Below are 19,562 nucleotides of genomic sequence, written 5' to 3' on the forward strand. Positions count from 1 at the left end.
AAGCAATAGGGCAAAGGGATCGTGAGGTGTCAGGTTTTTCTTAGGGCAGGAGAGACTCGGAGCAGGAATGCAGAGAATGTAAACATGCCACATCCATTAACAAGTGAGCATGAGAAAAGGAAGGCAAAATCTTCATTATAAAGAGGGAGATGTGGGAAAAGGACACAATGGATTTGGAGTAGGAGGGACTATAAGTTCTGTATTAGCCTCTAGCTGCTCAGTGGCTGTCTGCTGTTTATAGTCACTATTGTTCCTGAATCATCAGTAGGATTCAATTCCTTGTTGTGTTGCTTAGTCTACTTTGGGGCCTTCTTGGGGAATTTGAACCAAGGTATCATGAGCTTTGTCTTAGGAAATCAAGAGTTACTGCATACACTAGAGATGATTATATATTACTCCTAGCATGGGAAGAGTGGAGAAGAAGGAGCGACTAAAAAGTAATGGAAGATAGAACTAGAGTAGTGATATAGCAGGAAGTTCAGGATGTAAGTGTAGAATATTGGTATCGCTTCTGCTGCTAAGACTCCAGGTTTTTCCATTTCTGGACTGGCTAGTTTGACAACGAAGGAGGCACTCAAGCACATTGTTACAGGTGACTGGTATCACAGATTGACAGATTTTTTTTACTCTGCCAGCATTCTACGCCCTGCACTGCTACAGGCAAATGTCCTTCAGAACTACTGGACAGGTTTCATCCAGATAGAGTGGCAGCAGAAGCCTCTCGACCAAAACCCCTGAGTGGGCTGCACATGGGCGATTGGGTTTGGGCCAGGAACTATGGTCATGGGAATCTGTGGGTTCCTGGTCAAATTACCAAGGCATCCAGACCCCTATCTTATGAAGTGGGGTTGGAGGGAGGGCGAGTTGTCAGTCGACACATTGATCAGCTCAGGAAACGGTTTCCAGAAGTTCCACTATGTGAGGACTGTGTCATAAGTCCTTCTCAAGGTCCTCAAACTTGCGTCCAAGCCAGTCCTCACATGGACTATCAGGACTTATCCTTCTTAACTGAGGCACAACTGGAGGGAGAACTGGGGAGCCCTGGAGTACAACATGGGTCCCCTGAAGGAGCAAGCCTACCAAACTTCAGCAACCACTGTGCCTACTCTGCTGAACAGTCTGACTCTGGGGTGGGCCAACCTGGAGAGGCTAGCCAGAGTGCATCAAATCCCCTTGACTCATGAGCACAAAGGGACACAAATCTACCCAGCCCACTGGGTAAGCTGGTAGACCACAAAGTGATGGAAACTCCGAGACGTTCCTCTAGGGCACACAAGCCTCCTTCATATCTTGCAGATTATGTTGTAAAATAAAGAGCTATATATTGTTGTAATTCCTGTTGCCACTACGCTACAGAACTAGTGCTATGATGTAACTGTCTAATAGTGCCAATTTTGAAGCCTATTCATTGAGACGTTGTTTAATAACATTGCAACCTACTTTTTTACTTTTATTATTATTATCACTTTTATTTTAGTGTGTTTGGATAATGAGTCTTGACAATTGTTGAGACTAATTGCTGTTATTATGGTCTGGTCTAAGAGGGGAGGGGTGTTATATACTGGGCTCTTAAAGAATACCACTTGGGTTGCTGGAGCAGCTAACGGCTCTCCAGCAACCCAGACTACAAGTCTCCTGTGCTGCAAATGGCTATCTCCAGGCGGCAATGGTTGATTCAAACCTATTGGCTGCTGCCCAGGGGCTAGACTATATATTGCGGCTAGTTGCAGCCTTTCCCCCAGTGCAGTTTCTGCACGAAATAAACTATGAGTTACCTTGTACTCAGCTTCGCGTCTTCATTCCTGCACCTAAGAACCGGCTATTTAACAATTTCTTTGCATTTTCCCCCCAGGGATTTGAAGACTGTTTAGTCTTTGATGAGCTGATGGACCAGTTTCAAAATGACCTCTGTAAGTGTCTATCAGATAGAAAAAAAACAATATTCTACCAAATGCAAATTAAAAATGGCTTGATATGAAATAAGTTCAGTATCTGTATCATCTACTCCATCCACATATTTAGGATTTGTCTTCTCCTTCTGCAAAACTGCATAAGAATCAACTCCCCCAACCTCTGTGGGCTGGGCAGATTGTAAAGTCTGATAGATCCTGCATGTACAGTAGTGGCCAAAATTGTGGAAACCTTTTGGGAAAAGGGTACATTTGAGGTTTGATGGCTAAAAACACCACTTTGGGAGTAGTACCATAATATTGTATATCAACGGAAAGATAATTTAATCAACAATATGCAATAACTTTTGTGAAGGATTTGCTATTAGAATAGCAGTTATAAAAAAATGAAACACGTAGGAAAAAATGAGATATACAAAAATTATCATCATAGAAAAAATGAGATGTACAAAAATTATTACCATAGAAAAAATGAGATATACAAAAATTATCACCATGTCAGTTAATACTTAGTTGGGTAACCTTTTGCATGAATTATGGCCTTACATCATTCAATGTTGGTTTCACATTTTGTTTCGTTTATTGCAATAAGTGGGGAGAGAAGCTATCAAAACTTGGTTCTCTCCAAAGTTTCAACCCAAAATATTCCCATTTTTATACATCCCTGGCCCCGGCCGCACATCCCTCCTCTTTCTCCATTGGCTGAGGTACTATGAGGTTACACTCTTTCCGACCGCCTCCTACATATTTCCTGCTACATGCTAAATCATACGTCCCATGTACATTAAAATTAAGAGATAATTTATGCAAGGTGTGTCAGTTAATATTAATCACCTAATTGCACATGCGCAGTTGCTTGAGTTCTAGCCCCCTTTTTGTGACCTCTTAGAAAATCATAGATTCTTTCCTGTTTTGCTACTTATCTTCTCTTACAGATGTATTGATAGCTTGTCGTCTTCCTTTCCCACTCTTAAGACCCAGCTAATTTTTGCCTACGTGTTTCACTTAGCATCCTTTCTTTGTGCTCTCCTTTCCTGGTTCTCATCTCCATTCACCTAGTAAATTTCCACTTCAACAGATTCAGCTTTAAATTTCTCTTTCGATATTAAAATTTGGAGACCTTTCATTTACTTCTATCAGAAAGGGACCTTGGAGGTCTTCTAGTCCAACCCCTTGCTTCTTCTTAGTTCAGCCCCCTTCTTCTGCTTCAGTACAGTAACAGAGACCAGCTAGTGTGAGTGAGTGAGTGTAATGTAGTCAAATTAAAAAAGCCTTTGTTGGATTTCCCTGCCTTTATTTCTCTTTCACTGAGTGACACCTGTTGGTGGAAAATATAATTGCACTGCTTGATGGGGTTTGAAAGCGTGGGAACCTGGCTGGCAAATTGCAGGCATAGAGGAAAAATGAAAAGGAGCAATTCTGACCGACTCCTGTTTCAGCCTGTGCGCTTCCTCCATGCCTGGGATGTGTCAGTTGGAAAAGCTGTAAAAGCCGGGTACAGGGTGAATTGGGAGGAAGCTGCAGCTGATAAACACTGCAAAGAAATGGCGGTGTGTAGCTTCAGAGGGCAGAAAATGGAACAGCCAGGGGGACATACAGTAGGATAAGAATTAGGCTGAATAGCACCGACATCTCCAGAATAACTGAAACAGAGAAAATACGGCCAGGCAAAACCCCTTGTTGGCAGAAGTAGTAGTAGTTTGGAATTTAGCAATCCAAGCTGGCAGCTCTTTTCCCATATACAAGTAAACCTAAAAGTCTTATCACAAATTTCTTCTGTATAATATGCTAATGAGCAACGATTTAGCCCCTCCCCTACCTTTCCTGAAAAAACAAAAAGTTATCATTCTTAAAATCTTTCCTTTCATAAATTTTAAAAACTTACACAAGGCAGACATACTAAACTTTTAAGCTAAAATGGGGGTTTAATTTTTTTTAAAGGTAATCTCATTCCATTTAAAGAAAAGGCTGGCTGTGAAAAAATACAGACAATATTGAATAGTGAAGCTATTAAAAGTCTTAACCCTAAGAAATATGTACAAAAATATAGACAGCTTTATACATGACTTTGGAAAAATGTGCCTTAGTGGCAGGCCAGCAGCTGAGTAATGGTCTATAAAAATTCTCAACACTGCAGGAACTGTGAAATGCAAAGCTTTTTTTAAAAAAATGTTAATTTTTTTGGTTGCAATCTCTTGCAGAACCTGAGTTGACAAGGACTGAAGTAGAATATTAAACACGTATATAAATATAAACACTTCATAGACTGTATCCTTAGACATTGTATGCTCATAAAGCTGTAAACTGAACGTGAAAAAGCACATAACAAATGCTTATCAGGGAATGGCAACTAGTTGCAACTTCTATTTGCATCTTCTATGGCATATCAAAGTTTCTCTCTACAGAAAGCCTGTGTTGTCCCTGCTTTTTCCTTAGGTGTTTGCCTTCCAATGTTCTCAAAGCTAAGGGTACCTGACGATCATGCAATTTCAGATTTAGCCATGTATAATTATATAGAGGTAAGTTAAATAATATTTGATTGGCCATTGAATTATGGGCAATGCCTCCAAATGCAAATCTCTCTCTCTCTGATTTCAGATGCGGGAACATGTGAATTCAAGGTGGTTCATTTTCCGAAAGCATATAGACAATTGGCTTCATGTACTCCTGCCTTCTATTATCATTCCTCTGTATACTATGGTGAGACTCTAACGCTTAATACTGCAGGATTTTTCACGTATTTTTTCTCCCAGTTGTCCACTTTTTCCTTCTGGGATACGCCCAGGTTCCTGTATTGATTTTGTAACCTCCTTCAGGTGACATTCTCCAGAATCCGATACCATGAAGCTGTGCAAAGATGGAAATGGCAGAATAAGGTAAACTACATTCAGATGCATTTGCCTAAAGTAGCTACAATAAGCATTTATTTTTGTGGCAAATGCATAGGAGGAAGGTGAGAAGTATATCTGTCTTCACTTTAGATTCAATAAAGCTGAACATTTAGAATGTCTAGTACCATAAAATTATACATACTGTAAGGGTGCAAATAGTTTCCCAGTAGACCTGCCTGAAGGCCCTGCCTGACTCATCCCCTCTTTGCTCGTCAGGGCTTGGGGTTGACAGAGAGCATGACCAGAGACACCCCAGGACAACCACTACGTATAATCCCCTAGTTAGAATTTATGAGTCCTGAGGTTGTTCAGGATCAGCAGAATATTACTGGGGCTACCCTGAAATCTCTTCCTTCCAGGACCCTCTTCTTTCCTGGAATGTGAGCCCAATTTCACCAAACAGTTCTGGGAGGATTAATGAACTAGGATGGTTATATGCTCATCATGAGCAGATTCCCTTGTGCCATATCTTGCCTAGTTTGATGGTGAAATAAAGAGACAGATGAAAATAGGGAGCGATATAACAGAGAAATAAAAATGGTAATTAAGGATGCAAGAAATGCTTGTTGAACTCAAATCTAAATTTCTTTCGGACTGACATTGATGTGTGTTCAGACCAATAGCCTTAAATAGCCAGATTTAAGTCTTCCTAAAAATGTTGGCAAAATAATTGCAATTGTTTCCCCCTAGAATATTTTTCAGATATTTTACTAAAATGCAGATTTTTTTGTTGTTAAAGGTGATCAATAGAGGCCTCTTCCTCACCATGGCAGCAGCAGCAGTGAGTGGCATCTATCTGTTCAGAAATGGAAAGTTACCCAAAATTGACTTTCATATAGATGATTTGTGGAGGCATACTTAAAAATGGTGGAAAATTTTAAGAAATCATTTGAGATAGTAATGAATGCTTTCTGAATAATTAATCTCTGTTTTAGAAATTGGTCCTTCAAATATAAAAACACATAAGATGTAGATGAATGCTGGATTCAAGACCTAAATTCCTGTTCATATTGAGAAATTCTGTGCTATTTTGTTATCAGTGAACATGTCATAAGCCACTTTTAGATATGGATATGCCTTGTATTTTATCATCGCTTTTCTGTTTGTGTTGCAACTGCAGTGTACAGCCCACATAACTCATTGCTGTCCTGTGTTTCATTTGCAAGAAATCTGCACTATCCCAGCTACATCAACACATTTTGACAGAAGATGCTAGGGCTTTTCTAAGATTGTTCTACCACCTCATCTTTGGTTCCCTCCCATAAGATGATCATTATGGCAATGTTTGGAGTTATCTAACTCAATTGTTTCTGCATCTTTAAAAGAAATCATATAATGCCGGTATTCCATTTTCTCAATTTCTAGTATCGTGAAAAAAATAAAGTTGTTGGTTGGAATCCAATTGTCTGTTTCTGCTAGAACAGTTTCAATAATTGCAATAGGAAGGTAATGATTATCTCCTCTGTAATTATCACCCTGTGCATCCTCAAAATATGATCTGGACGCTCTTTCAGGTTTTGTGGCAACAGTGAAATTCAGTTTGCATGATATTAGTGTCATCCAAAGTTCTAAATCTCAATGTCATGCTCAATGGATTTTAAGGTAGATGGGAGGATGGTAAGGTCAGCAGGTTAGCAGGCAAATGCCTGGAAAATATGGTGGAAAAACATCAAAATCAGGACAGTTTTCAAGTTCACAGAAGTACTCCAAGAAGATTAAAGGATGGGCAGGCAAATGCTGAGAAGATGAGAAGGCAGTGGGCCACTGGGAAGATTTGGAAGTGAGCAGGTCAGTGAGGCAATCCTAGAAAGATGGGAGGCAGCCAAGCTGGTGAGAAGATGCTATGACAGTGATGGCGAACCTTTTAGAGACCAAGTGCCCAAAAACCGCTGCCACCCCCCAGCCAGCCCCCAGCCTGCCCCCGCTCTGTCCCCACCCTGTTCACCCATAGGGCCTCACCACCTCCACGGCCTGCTGCAGATCACCCAGGTGGCCCAGCAGCACCATGGTGGCCACACCCTCTGCCTGCGCCCCACAGCATGATGGGCATGAGGTTGGAGTCTTGTCCTCGCTGCCCAGCTGCCATGTCATTGGCTATGCTGTTCCACATGGACCGCGCTTGGGGGCGACTCTCCTCCAGGGTGGCTGCTAGTGAGGAGGGGGCTGTGGGGGAAAGCGGGACTGGGGCAATGGCGCACGTGCCCACAGAGAGGGTTTTGAGTACCACTGTGGTGGGTACTTATGGGAGTTCCTCGATACTCCCATGTTACTCCACTCCTGCACGAGCTTCATTGGCTTCTGGTTGTCCTCTGGGTACTAGTAATTACCTTTAATTTAATTTAATTTAATAATATTTCTATACCGCCCTTCTCCCGAAGGACTCAGGGCTTAGGCCCAGGATATTTGCGAGACCACCTGCTGCCATTGTCAACCTCCCATCGCCTGGTTCGCTCCCACAGAGTTGGCCTCCTCAGAGTTCCGTCGGTTAAGCAATGCCGGCTGGCGACCCCTAGGGGGAGAGCCTTCTCTGTGGGCGTGCCGACCCTCTGGAATGAGTTGCCTCCGGAGCTGTGGATGGCCCCTGACCTTCGGTCCTTCTGCCGTGACCTGAAGACATGGATGTTTCAACAATCGGGCCTGGACTGACTGGTTTTAAATTTGGTTTTGTAGGGTTAAATTACTATGTATTGAACATATCTACTGTTTAATTCTTTTTTAAATTTTGTATTTTGTATTTTCATGTTCTTTTTTAGTTTTTATTGTTGTGAGCCGCCCTGAGTCCTTAGGGAGAAGGGCGGCATATAAATATAATCAATCAATCAATCAATCAATCAATCAATCACTGTGCTTTGATGATTGGTAGGTGAAAGGGCCAGCAGGAAGAGGCTGAGAAGATAGCAATAGCACTTAGACTTATATACCACTTCACAGCGCTTTACAGCCCTCTCTAAGTAGTTTACAGAGTCAGCCTATTGCCCCCAACAATCTGGGTCCTCAGAAGGATGGAAGGCTGAGTCAACCTTCAGCCGGTGAGACTTGAACTGCCAAATTGCTGGCAGCTGGGAGCTAGCATAAGGAGCCTGCAGTACTGCATTCTAACCACTGCGCCACCAGATGAGATGGGAGCCAAAGATGCAAAGAATAGTGGAGCAGAGACCATGTACTAGGGAAATTTGAAGTACATTTGAATCTGTGGTAATTCAGATTACATACCTGAATCTCATATACTATATAATTCCAGTTCTCTTGCTTGTCTTTAAACTTATGAAAATTCTATCTATTCATATTTAAGGGGAAATAAAATTGATACCAAACAACCCCTTTCACATCTCAGACTACTTCAACACATAAGGCATGCTTGAGCACAAATTGAAATATACATGGGCTTTATTGGTATCAATGTATAGCTGAGAATTGCAAGCATGGCTACATAGTTACAAATTGAAATGGCTTTAAATCAGTAAAAGTTTTATTGATTTCAGTGATGCATTAACAACATTTATCAAGTACCTTATTAAGTACCTGGAATCTGCACTGAGCCAAAATTTTGTGAAAACAATGCTATGCACATTGTGACTTCACAATACAAGTTCTGCTCCTTACATACATATACATATGATACATTGCAATGCTAATACAAAAGGGGAGAGTTTAGGTTGCAATTGTTATTTCGCCATTTTCCCTTCCCGTGGATGGTCATGCCTAGCATCTTCAGAACTGACAAAATTTAATATACAATGTTAAAGTGACTGCAATTACCATGTTTTCCTGAAAATTAAGACCTACCCTGAAAATAAGCCCTAGCTTGAGTTGGGGGAGTGGGCCTAATATAAGCCCTGCTTCAAAAATAAGCCCTAGTTTTGGGGTGAGGTGCACACCTAAAAATCAAGCTAGGGTGGAGGGGGTGGGGGTAAAGATACCCCATGTGCTCTACACCCACTTACCATTACAACCAAGCCTCCCATGCCTCGACACCTGCCTCACTGGCCCACTTCTTCCGCAGCTGCTTGCCACTGCTCACACACGTGTGTCATCCCCAACCTCTATTTTGCCATCAGAGGTCTTTAGGAAATGCCTCTGCAGCTAAGAATGGAGCTCTAGATGGTCACATGTGGTGCTTCCCGGCCTCCATTTCACCTTCAGAAGCCTTCAGGAAAGGCCTCTGTAGCTGAGAACCGGGCTGCAGATTGATGTGCACAGAACCTCCTGAGGCCTTTCCTGAAGACCCCTGACAGTGAAATGGAGGCCGGGAGCAACACACATGAGTGGCAGCGAGTGGCCACAGATGTGGGCCGGCTGGGCAGGGCTGTTGGTGCCACTGCCATGAGGTGAGACCTTGGAAAAGACATCCCCTGATAATAAGATCTGGTGCCTCTTTTGGAGGCAAAAAAATAAAAATAAGACTGGGTCTTATTTTCGGGGGAAAACAGTACCTTGTTTCCTTTTGGTTGCATACAGCTTGCCTGATTCTTTGCATTGACTTGTTCTTCACTGTAGTGAAGGCCTTATGCAGGATTTCAAACCAATCTTTTCCTGTAGAACTACAGGGATTTTTTTTACCCACCAATTAGTTTAATTCATATACCATTCTATTAATTAAAATTTGTTAAAATCAGTTGTGACAATACTATTCCTCATGTAATGTCCTATCTTGCCTATCATGTACTATCATGGCAACAATTGATGTCTACAGTGCCAAAAATTTGGGATTTACATATGTGAATAGAACAAAAATGAAATACACAGCTTTCAAATAGCTCATCTGCTTCCATGTCACATATAATGCTTGGTTTTGCATTTGCTTATATCCTGTGGACTTAACCAATTCAACCAAACTAATAAAAATGATTTAATGCAATGAGTAAACCAGGACAGAACTCTGTTCATATATCTCATCACTTGTAATATGGTTTGCCTGATTTATCATAAGTCATAAATGTTCTTTGAATATAGAGCTGATCAACAGCCCAAAGAAAAGCTATCTAATTATTTGTGGACCTGTCAGTATTTTTTCAGTAAAAGGATTTCCTATATTCAGCAGCTGATATAGCTGTTCAGCTTAAATCAGAAAATGGAAGTTACCATTTAGTCTTATCACTCACTGGGTAATACTTTTGGAAAAACCCATTTTTTTCTGGATTAACTAGGCATCCCAAACAGTAGAAGAGAAATGCAAGTCCATTTTTACTGACATGTTATTGTTTAAAACAATCCTATTACTGGGGATTGAATGGTTGATTGATATCCAGATAGGACATCTGGCACAAAGAAGCTCATCCTCAGTTCATAATCTGCTCCTCAAAGTTATCAGATCATCAGATCCCTGATATAGCACCAGGTGAATAAAAGTTTTTATAGATTTTTTTTATTCATTTGGTAATAGCTTCAGAACTGTCCCTTGCAAGCAGAAACAAAATTTTGTGTTTACTGGACAAGACTTCACAAAGCTTGCTGACCCACAGTCATGATGAGCCAAAGCCATTTGAGACTATTCCATAATAGTCAAATATTTCCCCCCTCCCTAAAAAAACCCCCAAAGTTCTCTGACTACTCACCTGGTTTTATAAACTATGAGACAAATATACACATAGGTACATATAGGTGATATGTATGGAAAGAGCAATGCTAGAAATGTGAAGTGCTGGAAGCTCTCTGAGGTAGTAAACTCAGCTATTTAAAGCAAAGGGACTGAATGCTGATTGGCTGTTCTGCTCTGATACACTCTTTTGGAGTCCCAGAAAAAAAGGTTCACAGTGCAAAACATCGACGCTCTTTGAGAGATGGGTGGAATTACAATTGCTCATGAGATGAAGAAATCAGCAACACACATTGTTTTGAATGCAACATAATACCTTCTTGGGAAAATTACCGGTTTGTGGTAATAGCTCATCACCTTCTCATTCACCTTAAAATAGGCCTTATAAACAGCAAAATTGTTAATTAAAAGAACTCCCTGAGTGGCAGTTGGCAATTTTATTTACATATTGTATATAGTAGAGGTTTAGGTAATTTTATAAACCAAAACCCCAATTCCCTACAGTTTGTATGGGTGATGAATGGGAGAGGTATAGCTGCTCTGAGTGCTTCATCTGAGATATGCAGTAAGGTTCTCTAATGCTTACGTATTTTTTAAAAAAATGTTGGAATAGAAGCATGTTACATGTAACAACAGTGACAATAATTATATTCACACAGTATTGGAAAAAGGAAGAAATACCATCAGATAAAGAAGTAATTAAAAAAACAGTAGAATGTGCGGAGATGGATAGACTGACTTTGAGGTTGAAAGAAAAAGAAGAAATGGAATATTATCAAACTTGGGACTTATTTTTATCAATGGCTAGAGGAAAGAATAAAGGATTAGGAATTAAATATGTATTAGTAAATGTAAACTCAGACAGAACGTTTGTTGAACAAGTACTATTGAATGTATGAAAAAAATCAATATAAATCATATATATATATATAAATCATATATATATATATATATATATATATATATATATATATATATATATATATATATATAGAGAGAGAGAGAGAGAGAGAGAGAGAGAGAGAGAGAGAGAGAGAAGCATGTTGCAAAACCTGCATAATGATTTTCTCAAAAATAACTGATATTATACGGCAATAATAGTTGATTTAAGAAAGCAAATGGATTCATTTTCTGTTTTTCTTTTGAAGAGTTTCTTTGTGCTTTGCGCTGTTGCTGAAGTTTCATTTCATTGGCCATTAAATCTGGGGTTCACAACAGTGGTAGTAGCACTCTTGAAAAGAGGATTGTCAGCCTGTCAATAAAACACCAGAAACTTTTAGCTGCTAATAAAACCTAACATTTCAAGATCAGATCTGGATTCAGATGGATAATCATACTCTCATTTAATAGCTTGATAAAACCCAAAGTAAACAGCAGGAAGACAATAAAATCTACACCAAAGGCCTGCCCAAGTACACCAAGCTGAATCAATTACTTTGATTAATAACTCAAACACAGGAAGAAAGAGACACAAGTTTGTCTTCTCCTTTCTTTATATTTCCCCACCAGAGTTAAACACCTTACCTCATTCCATTTGGCCTTGGATTTCTCCTTCTCAAATCTGTGATATTCTTTGCGATCAATCAACTCTGCTACCAGCCGCCAAGCCATGAGGAGAAGGAGCCCAATAAGAGCCACTCCAGCTATAGTGCCCCCCACTATGGCTGCAATGTTAGGAGGTTGGGGGCATTCTAAGAAAAGAAAGAAAAATGATTAAAAATGTGTGCTTGACTGAGCAATAGAAATACAGCTATGCATGTATTTATAAGACTATATCCGTTTGCATATATTACATGCTAGTGGTAAACATTTCTTAAATGAATAAAGATGAGGCAGAATTCAAAAATATACATGATACATTTTCCCCTACATAAATAACAGATCCTGAATCTCCATATGAGATTGGTAGAAACTCTTTAAAGGCCACATGTTCTGTCAGTGGTTTGCTTTCCCATCTGGGAGACCTCCTAACTAATTCTGACTCACCAGTTACTATAGGGCACAGGTCTGCAACCCGCGGCTCTGGAGCCGCATGCGGCTCTTTCAGCCGTCTCCTGTGGCTCCCAGTCCTCTGCCATGTGCAGTCCCCCCCCAAAAAAAAGTGGGACTCAAAAAGTTCAACCAATCAATTCAAATATGCAGGGTAGGTGCATATCTTGCCTTGTCTCCACTCTTCAGTCAAAGCCTGTTCTGCACATGCGCACATGTACGCGCATGCACACACATTTTTTGCGGCTCCCAGTTTTTCCTTTTGTGAGGGAACCAGTTCCGAGTGGCTCTTTCACTGTTTCAGGTTGCTGACCCCTGCTATAGGGTCTTCCATCACAAGGAAGAAAAATCCTCATGAGGTCCTCTCAAAATGCTGAACAATACAAGTTGCCTCTCTTCCCATCACTTACACAGAAGATCTTCTTACGTTATTGGCTGTGTCCAGCAATTACACGGCACTCGTGCCATTTGTAAAGAGATATTACAATGGAGAGCAGATGTTAGTTTGGGTGATGTGGCACTAAAAGCGTACCTTTCTCAGGATTGACTGTAATAGAATAGCGCTCTTCTCCATCAGTCCGAAACATTGTGTAAGAGATCCAGCAATTCTCTGAATCCTTTTCTCTGCATTCTTTACTTTTTGGTTGCACTTTACTTTCAACAATAATATTTGAACAATTATCAGAGCAATTCTTCTGAAATGGACCACTCCCAAAAGCAAGACATTCAACACAGGAACTAAAAAAAAGAAAAAGAAGGAAAGCTTTTTTAAAAAGTTTCATAACAGAACCATGATACAACAGATCTATATTTTATATAGTATATTATAGCATATTATAAGTGAGGAGGATGTAAAGCTGAGAGAACTCAGACTTATTAAAATATATACTAGGTAAGTTCTGTATCAGGAGGATGACAAATCTGAGCTAATCTCAAATAGATGAGATCCCCCTGGGGTTTACATTAACTGTCCCTGATCAACTGGTATTGTTTACTGAGGAGAATGGTGACTGAGGTAATATCGTAATGAGACTCCCTCCAAATCATTTTATGATATAAATAAGCTGAACCTGAAGTGGAGCAATAAAATCTACTTGTACAGCAGATATTTCTCCAGGAGCCTAGGATTTGTTGGAAGCTCCCTCTTTGTATTTTTAATACCGAAATCTACAGACAGGAACGGATTTTATTGATGCCAGTTACTGAACAGGTTGGGAAGCCAATGGAAATGGTTCCACTTAAGCTCAGTTTTGCTTAACCCTTTATACTGAGGACTGATTGACAATATAGCAGTTGGCTCACTTTCCCACTGTTAACATGAAGATCAAAACATGAATAGTAAAAATGATGCACTTTGGGACTTTTAAATTAAATTTGTTATTGTGTGTTTGGATGTGTTATTATAATGAGCTCTACTTTTTATTTATTAGAGTATGTATTGCTGCCGTATTTTAAAAATAAGATCAAGGTATTTTTTTTTGAGAGGGAGAATTAGGATGATTGGACATTTCCCTGGATCTTGAATAATGATGGGAAGAGACTGCAATGTGTGCATGGGCCCTACTGATAAATTTCTATTTGCTACGTTTGTGCATATATAGATATTACAGAAGGAAATAAAGGCTAATCAACAAAAACATCAAGAGGGAAAAGCTGCAGTTATGTACAACTATGCCTTGCATGTTCACTAAAGAGTTTACATCATTTTGTACCCAATGGAGCAGCTATGGGAAGCTCTGAAAATGAATGTACTCTTCTCATGGGCAATGCCACCTATATAGTTGTCTTTTAGAGTTTGTTATGGTCTGTAATCTAAATGTCAACCTCCAGCTCAAGTATCCAAATAAGTCCAGGATTATTTTCATCTCTGAAAAGCTTACTCTTTATTGAATACATGGCCTGGAAAAACTAACTCTAAAATCCCAGAGTTCTGAAGAAGCTGACAGATGTTATCTCAGAACCATTGCACCATATCTTTCAAAAATCCTGGAGCACCGGGGAAGTACCTGAGGATTAGAAAAGCATTTATGTGGTTCCCATCTTCAAGAAAAGGAAAAAAAAGAGACCCAGGAAACTATACACCAATCAGTCTAACATCAATACCTGGGAAGATCCTAGAAAAGATAATCAAAAAACAGGTCTGCAAACAACTAGAAGCAAACAAAGTCATAACTAGTAGCCAGCATGGGTTTGTTAAAAACAGATCATGCCAAACCAATCTTATCTCATTCTTCAATAAAGTGACTAAACTAGTAGATCAGTGAAACACAGTGGACATAGTATACTTAGACTTCAGTAAGGCATTTGATAAGGTAGACCACAACCTACTCCTTGGTAAGCTAGCAAAAGGTGGAATAGACAGCATCACCAGCAGATGGATCTGGATGGCAAACCGTACTCAAAGAGTAGTCCTCAATGGCACTACATCCACATGGAGAGAAGTAACCAGTGGGGTACCACAAGGTTCCATCTTAGGCCCAGTACTCTTCAATATCTTCATAAATGTCTTAGATGAGGGAATTGAAGGGGAAATCATCAAATTTGCAGTTTGGTAGGAGTAGCCAACACCCCAGAAGACAAACTCAGGATCCAAAAAGATCTTGACAAACTTGAACAATGGACCCTGTCCAACAAAATGAGTTTCAATGTGAAGAAAAACAAAGTTTTACATTTAGGCAGGAAAAATCAAAGGTACAAGTACAGACTGGGTGAGACCTGTCTTAAAAACAGTACCTGTGAGAGGGACCTTGGAGTCCTAGTCAACGGTCAATGTGTAGCAGCAGCCAAAAAAGCTAATACAATCCTGGGTTGTATAAACAGAGGCATAGAATCAAGATCACACAAAGTATTATTACCACTTTATAAAACCCTAGTAAGATGATACCTGGAATACTGCAGCCAATTTTGATTACCTTATCGCAAAAAAGTTGTTGAGAGTTTGGAAAAAATTCAGAGAAGAGGAACTAAGATGATCAAAGGCCTGAAGACTAAAACATATGAAGAACGGCTGCAGGACTTGGGTTTGGCTAGCTTAAAGAAAAGAAGAAACAGGGTGACATGATAGCAGTATTCCAGTATTTAAGGGGCTGCCACAAAGACAAGGGGGTCACATTATTCTCCAAAGCACCAGATGGAAGGACGAGAAACAATGGTTGGAAACTGAACAAAGAGAGAAGCAACCCTGAATTAAGGAGAAACTTCCTGACAGTGAGGACAATTAACCAGTAGAACAGCTTGCCTCCAGAAATCGTGGGCGCTCCATCACTGGAGATTTTTAAGAAGAGACTCGACAATCACTTGTCTGAGATGGTATAGGTTCTCCTTCTTAAGCAGAGGGCTGGACTAGAAGACCTTCAAGGTCCCTTCCAACTCTACTCTATTCTATTCTATCCCAAGGCATCAGATGCATATAACAATGACTTTCCCAGCCAACCCCCCAGATGTCTATGTAGCTCATGTAAACAAGTTCTCTTCCGTAGAACTGGAGAGGTTTCATTTCTCTAACTAACCCATTCAAAAGCAAAACTCCTCCGCCCTTACTCTAATGGCAAGATGAAAACAGAGAGGCACATAGCTGCCAAATTTTCACTCTTGACAATAAATCAGAAATGATAAGCTATTGATCATATTGATTCTCAGCATGATAGCTTGGGAATGTATTATAACATCATAACATAACATAACATAACATAACATAACATAACATAACATAACATGACATGACATATATATCTATACCTATACTCTACTTATCATCTATCTCTATCTATTTACCGGTGTCTGTCTATCTGTCTGTCTGTCTGCCTGCCTGCCTTCCTACCTACATCTCTTTCTGATCAGTTGAAAGGGAATGCCCCATGCATATACAGTATGGTGGACTAGTGATCTGTCTAAAGCAGAGGTGTCAAACTGCCAGCCTGTGGGCCGGTTGCGTCATGTCAAAACCACGCCCACCCCACTGCTGGCAATGGAAAAAAAGTTCTGTTACCTAGCAACACGTCACGTGACGTTGCGAGTTTGATACCCCTGTTCTAAAGTATTGATGAATGTCTTCATTTCTGTATCCACATCAGGTGATCAAATGCATTTTTAGAATTGCTTCAGATCTTATCATGCCTTTGAAGGTCTTTGATTTTTAAGAGAACAATGCGAATTTGAATTTGTTCTTCTAAATCAAAGCCCTGGTTTAAACATGAATGTATAGCTGCTAAGAAAATATGAGCTAGTATACAGCAAGAGTAAGTTTGAAGAAGAAGCAGCAGTCTGTTATTGTGGAAAAAGACATTACAGGTAATCCTCGACCTATGACCACAACTGAGCCCAAAATTTCTGTTGCTAAGCAAGGCAGTTGTTAAGCAAGTTTTGCCCTGATTTACAATTTTTCTTGCCACAGTTGTTAAGTGAATCACTACAGTTGCTAAGTTAGTAACACAGTTAAGTGAATCTGGCCTCCCCATTGACTTTGCTTATTGGAAGGTCGTAAAAGGTGATCCTGTGACACACACACACACACACACACACACACACACACACACACACACACCAGGACACTGCAACTGTCATAAATACATGCCAATGGCCAAGCATCTGAATTTTGATTATGTGACCACGGGGATGCTGCAATGGTCAGAAGTGTGAAAAACTATCATAAGTAACTTTTTTCAATGCATTGTAAGTTCAAATGATCACTAAACAAATGGTTGTTAGTCAAGGAATATCTGCAAAAGGCATCGCTTAAACATAAAAAAGTATAATGATGCACAAAGCTTGGCAATAACTTGCTCAGTCTATCAATAAGAGAGTTACAATTAAATTTTAAAGTATTATAGCAGGAAATATTTGACAGAATGAACCCAGAGCTGTTTATCCTATTTCCCCCCACCCCCCAAAAAAGGAAATTTACTTCCATTTACATTATGTTTGATAGGTTACAATCACTACCCCAGTCACTACCTCAAAGGTTAAAAGTTTACTTAGCCAGATTAAGGTAGGAAAGTTTCTGGTGGTGTCAACATTCCTATAGGTGCTATTAGTTTTCACTAAGCACTGTTCAATCAACTTCATTTGCATTTATAGATCAAGATACTTATATACCCAAAGGCCTATGAACTATCAGCAACATACTTTTTAAAAAAACAATTAGATGTAATGATAGAAAAATAATTTTGCTGCATTATTGCTACTGTAAAATTTATTCAAAGCATTTAACTGATAGCTAATGAAGAGAAACTGATAGCTAATGAAGAGAAGGACAAAGGGTGACACGATGGCAGTGTTCCAATATCTAAGGGTTTGCCACAGAGAAAAGGGGACTGATTTATTCTCCAAAGGAGCTGAAGGCAGGACAAGAAGCAATGGATGGAAACATATGAAAGAAAGATCCAACCTAGAAGTAAGAGAGATTTCCTAACAATGAGAATAATTAATCAGTGGAATGGCTTGACTCCAGAAGTTGTGGGTGCTCCATCACTGGATGGTTTTTAAGAGTTTGGGCAGCCATTTGTCCAGAATGGTATAAAGTCTTCTTCTTTAGTAGAGAGTTGGTCTAGAAGACCTCTAAGATCCCTTCCAACTCTGTTTTTCTGTTATTTTGAAGAAAATATTTCCTATTAGATAAACTATTGATAAACTGATTATATGCTATCAAGTCAATGTCAAATCTTGGCAACCACACAGATTTTCTCTATGATAATCTGTCCCTAACCTGATTCATCTTGTTACTGGTCATCCTGTTCTTCTCTTTCTTTCCATCATTAGAATCTTTTCCAGCAAGCTTCATGTTTGCAAAATGTGTCTGAACAAGGATAATTAATTATACTTTAAATCATTTTCCAACCTTAAACTCTAGCTAATTTTAATATGGTTAGTGGATGTAATCTAGTTTAACAAACAATGATCTTATGAAGACTAGCTGCAGAATTTTTCCTTTGTACTTAAATGTCAGATACTGTAGAATCTAAAAAAAGAAATGAACGTAGCTCAATTTCTCTTTTCAGCAACAGTAAAGGAAAGAAGTGTGCAAGCAAAATGTTTACTGCAGCTCAGTCTGTCTCAAATTCCTTTGATACTTTTACTCGCAAAGGATTTCTGACAGTGACCTTCAACAAAGGCTCCTAAGTAAATCTAGAAGTCATGGAATAAGGTAGCAAATTCCTTTAGGATTCCATTGCTACAGAATAACAGTTGGAAGGGACTTTGAAATCTTCTAGTCCAATGCCCTGTTCAAGCAGGAGACCCTATACCAGGGGTGTCAAACTCCCGGCCCATGGGCCGGACGCGTCATCTGGAAGCCACACCCACCCCATTGCTGGCAAAACTGTCCCGATAAGTTGCACAGCGTCAGGTGACGTTGCAAGTTTGACATGTTTGCCCTATACCATTCTGGACAAAAGGCTGTTCAATTTTTTCTTAAAAACCTTCCATGATGGGGCATCCACAACTTCTGGAGGTAATTAATTGATTAATTGATTAATCAATTAATTAATTGTTCTCACTGTCAGAAAATTTTTCCTTAGTTCTAAGTTGGATCTCTCCTTGATAAATTTCCATCTTGTCTTGTCTTCAGGTGCTTTAGAAAATAAGTTAACACCCTCTTCTCTGCAACAGGCCCTCAAATATTGGAAGATTGCTGTCATATATCATCCCTCATCCTTCCCTTCATTAGACTAGACCAGGGGTCTTCAAACTCAGCCCTTTTATGACTCATGGACTTCAACTCCCAGAATTGGAATGCTGGCTGAGGAATTCTGGGAATTGAAGTCCATGAGTCATAAAAGGGTCTGGTTTGAAGACCCCTGAACTAGACATACCCAGTTCCTGCAACCATTCTTCATGTTGTAGCCTCCAGCTCCCTAATCAACTTTGTTGCCATTCTCTGTACCATTTCTAGAGTCTCAACATCTTTTTTGTATTATAGTGACAAAAAGTGGATGCAGTATTTCAAGTGTGATTTTACCAAAGCAGTATAAAATGGCACTAACATTTCATGTAATATGATCCCTCTGTTGATGCAACCTAGAACTGCATTGCCTTTTTGGGCAGCTGCAGCACACTTTTGGCTTACATTTAAGTGGTTGTCCATTAGGACTACTAGATCCCTCTAACACTGGGGTGTCAAACTGCTGCCCCATGGGCCGGATGCGTCTTGCAGAAGCCGCCCCCACCCCATTGCCGGCAATGGCAAAATCGTCTCGATACGTTGCGCGACGTCATGTGACATCACAAGTTTGACATGTC

At 39.9% G+C, this 19,562-nt stretch overlaps 2 protein-coding genes across 3 annotated transcripts in view; one reads left to right on the forward strand and one right to left on the reverse strand.

Moving 5' to 3' along the window:
- KMO (kynurenine 3-monooxygenase) overlaps positions 1-5,788 on the forward strand; it is a gene marked incomplete at its 5' end in the record, with an annotated part of 29,824 nt that extends 24,036 nt beyond the window's left edge. The window contains 5 exons of the mRNA XM_083349127.1: positions 1,853-1,910; positions 4,347-4,429; positions 4,509-4,610; positions 4,727-4,786; positions 5,541-5,788. Of these exons, the coding sequence (XP_083205253.1) occupies positions 1,853-1,910; positions 4,347-4,429; positions 4,509-4,610; positions 4,727-4,786; positions 5,541-5,663 (426 nt within the window). The 3' untranslated portion in view covers positions 5,664-5,788. The remainder of the gene's footprint in view (positions 1-1,852; positions 1,911-4,346; positions 4,430-4,508; positions 4,611-4,726; positions 4,787-5,540) is intronic.
- A 5,597-nt stretch (positions 5,789-11,385) lies between these two features.
- The window catches only part of ITGB2 (integrin subunit beta 2), a 37,794-nt gene continuing 29,617 nt past the window's right edge, over positions 11,386-19,562 (reverse strand). For both annotated transcript variants that reach the window (XM_083353835.1, XM_083353836.1), the window contains 3 exons: positions 12,859-13,064; positions 11,862-12,028; positions 11,386-11,589 (listed from right to left, as the gene is read on the reverse strand). In XM_083353835.1, the coding sequence (XP_083209961.1) occupies positions 11,524-11,589; positions 11,862-12,028; positions 12,859-13,064 (439 nt within the window). In that variant the 3' untranslated portion in view covers positions 11,386-11,523. The remainder of the gene's footprint in view (positions 11,590-11,861; positions 12,029-12,858; positions 13,065-19,562) is intronic.

This window comes from Vipera ursinii (genome assembly GCF_947247035.1).
Source record: "Vipera ursinii genome assembly, chromosome: 1".
Taxonomy (NCBI): Eukaryota; Metazoa; Chordata; class Lepidosauria; order Squamata; family Viperidae; genus Vipera; species Vipera ursinii.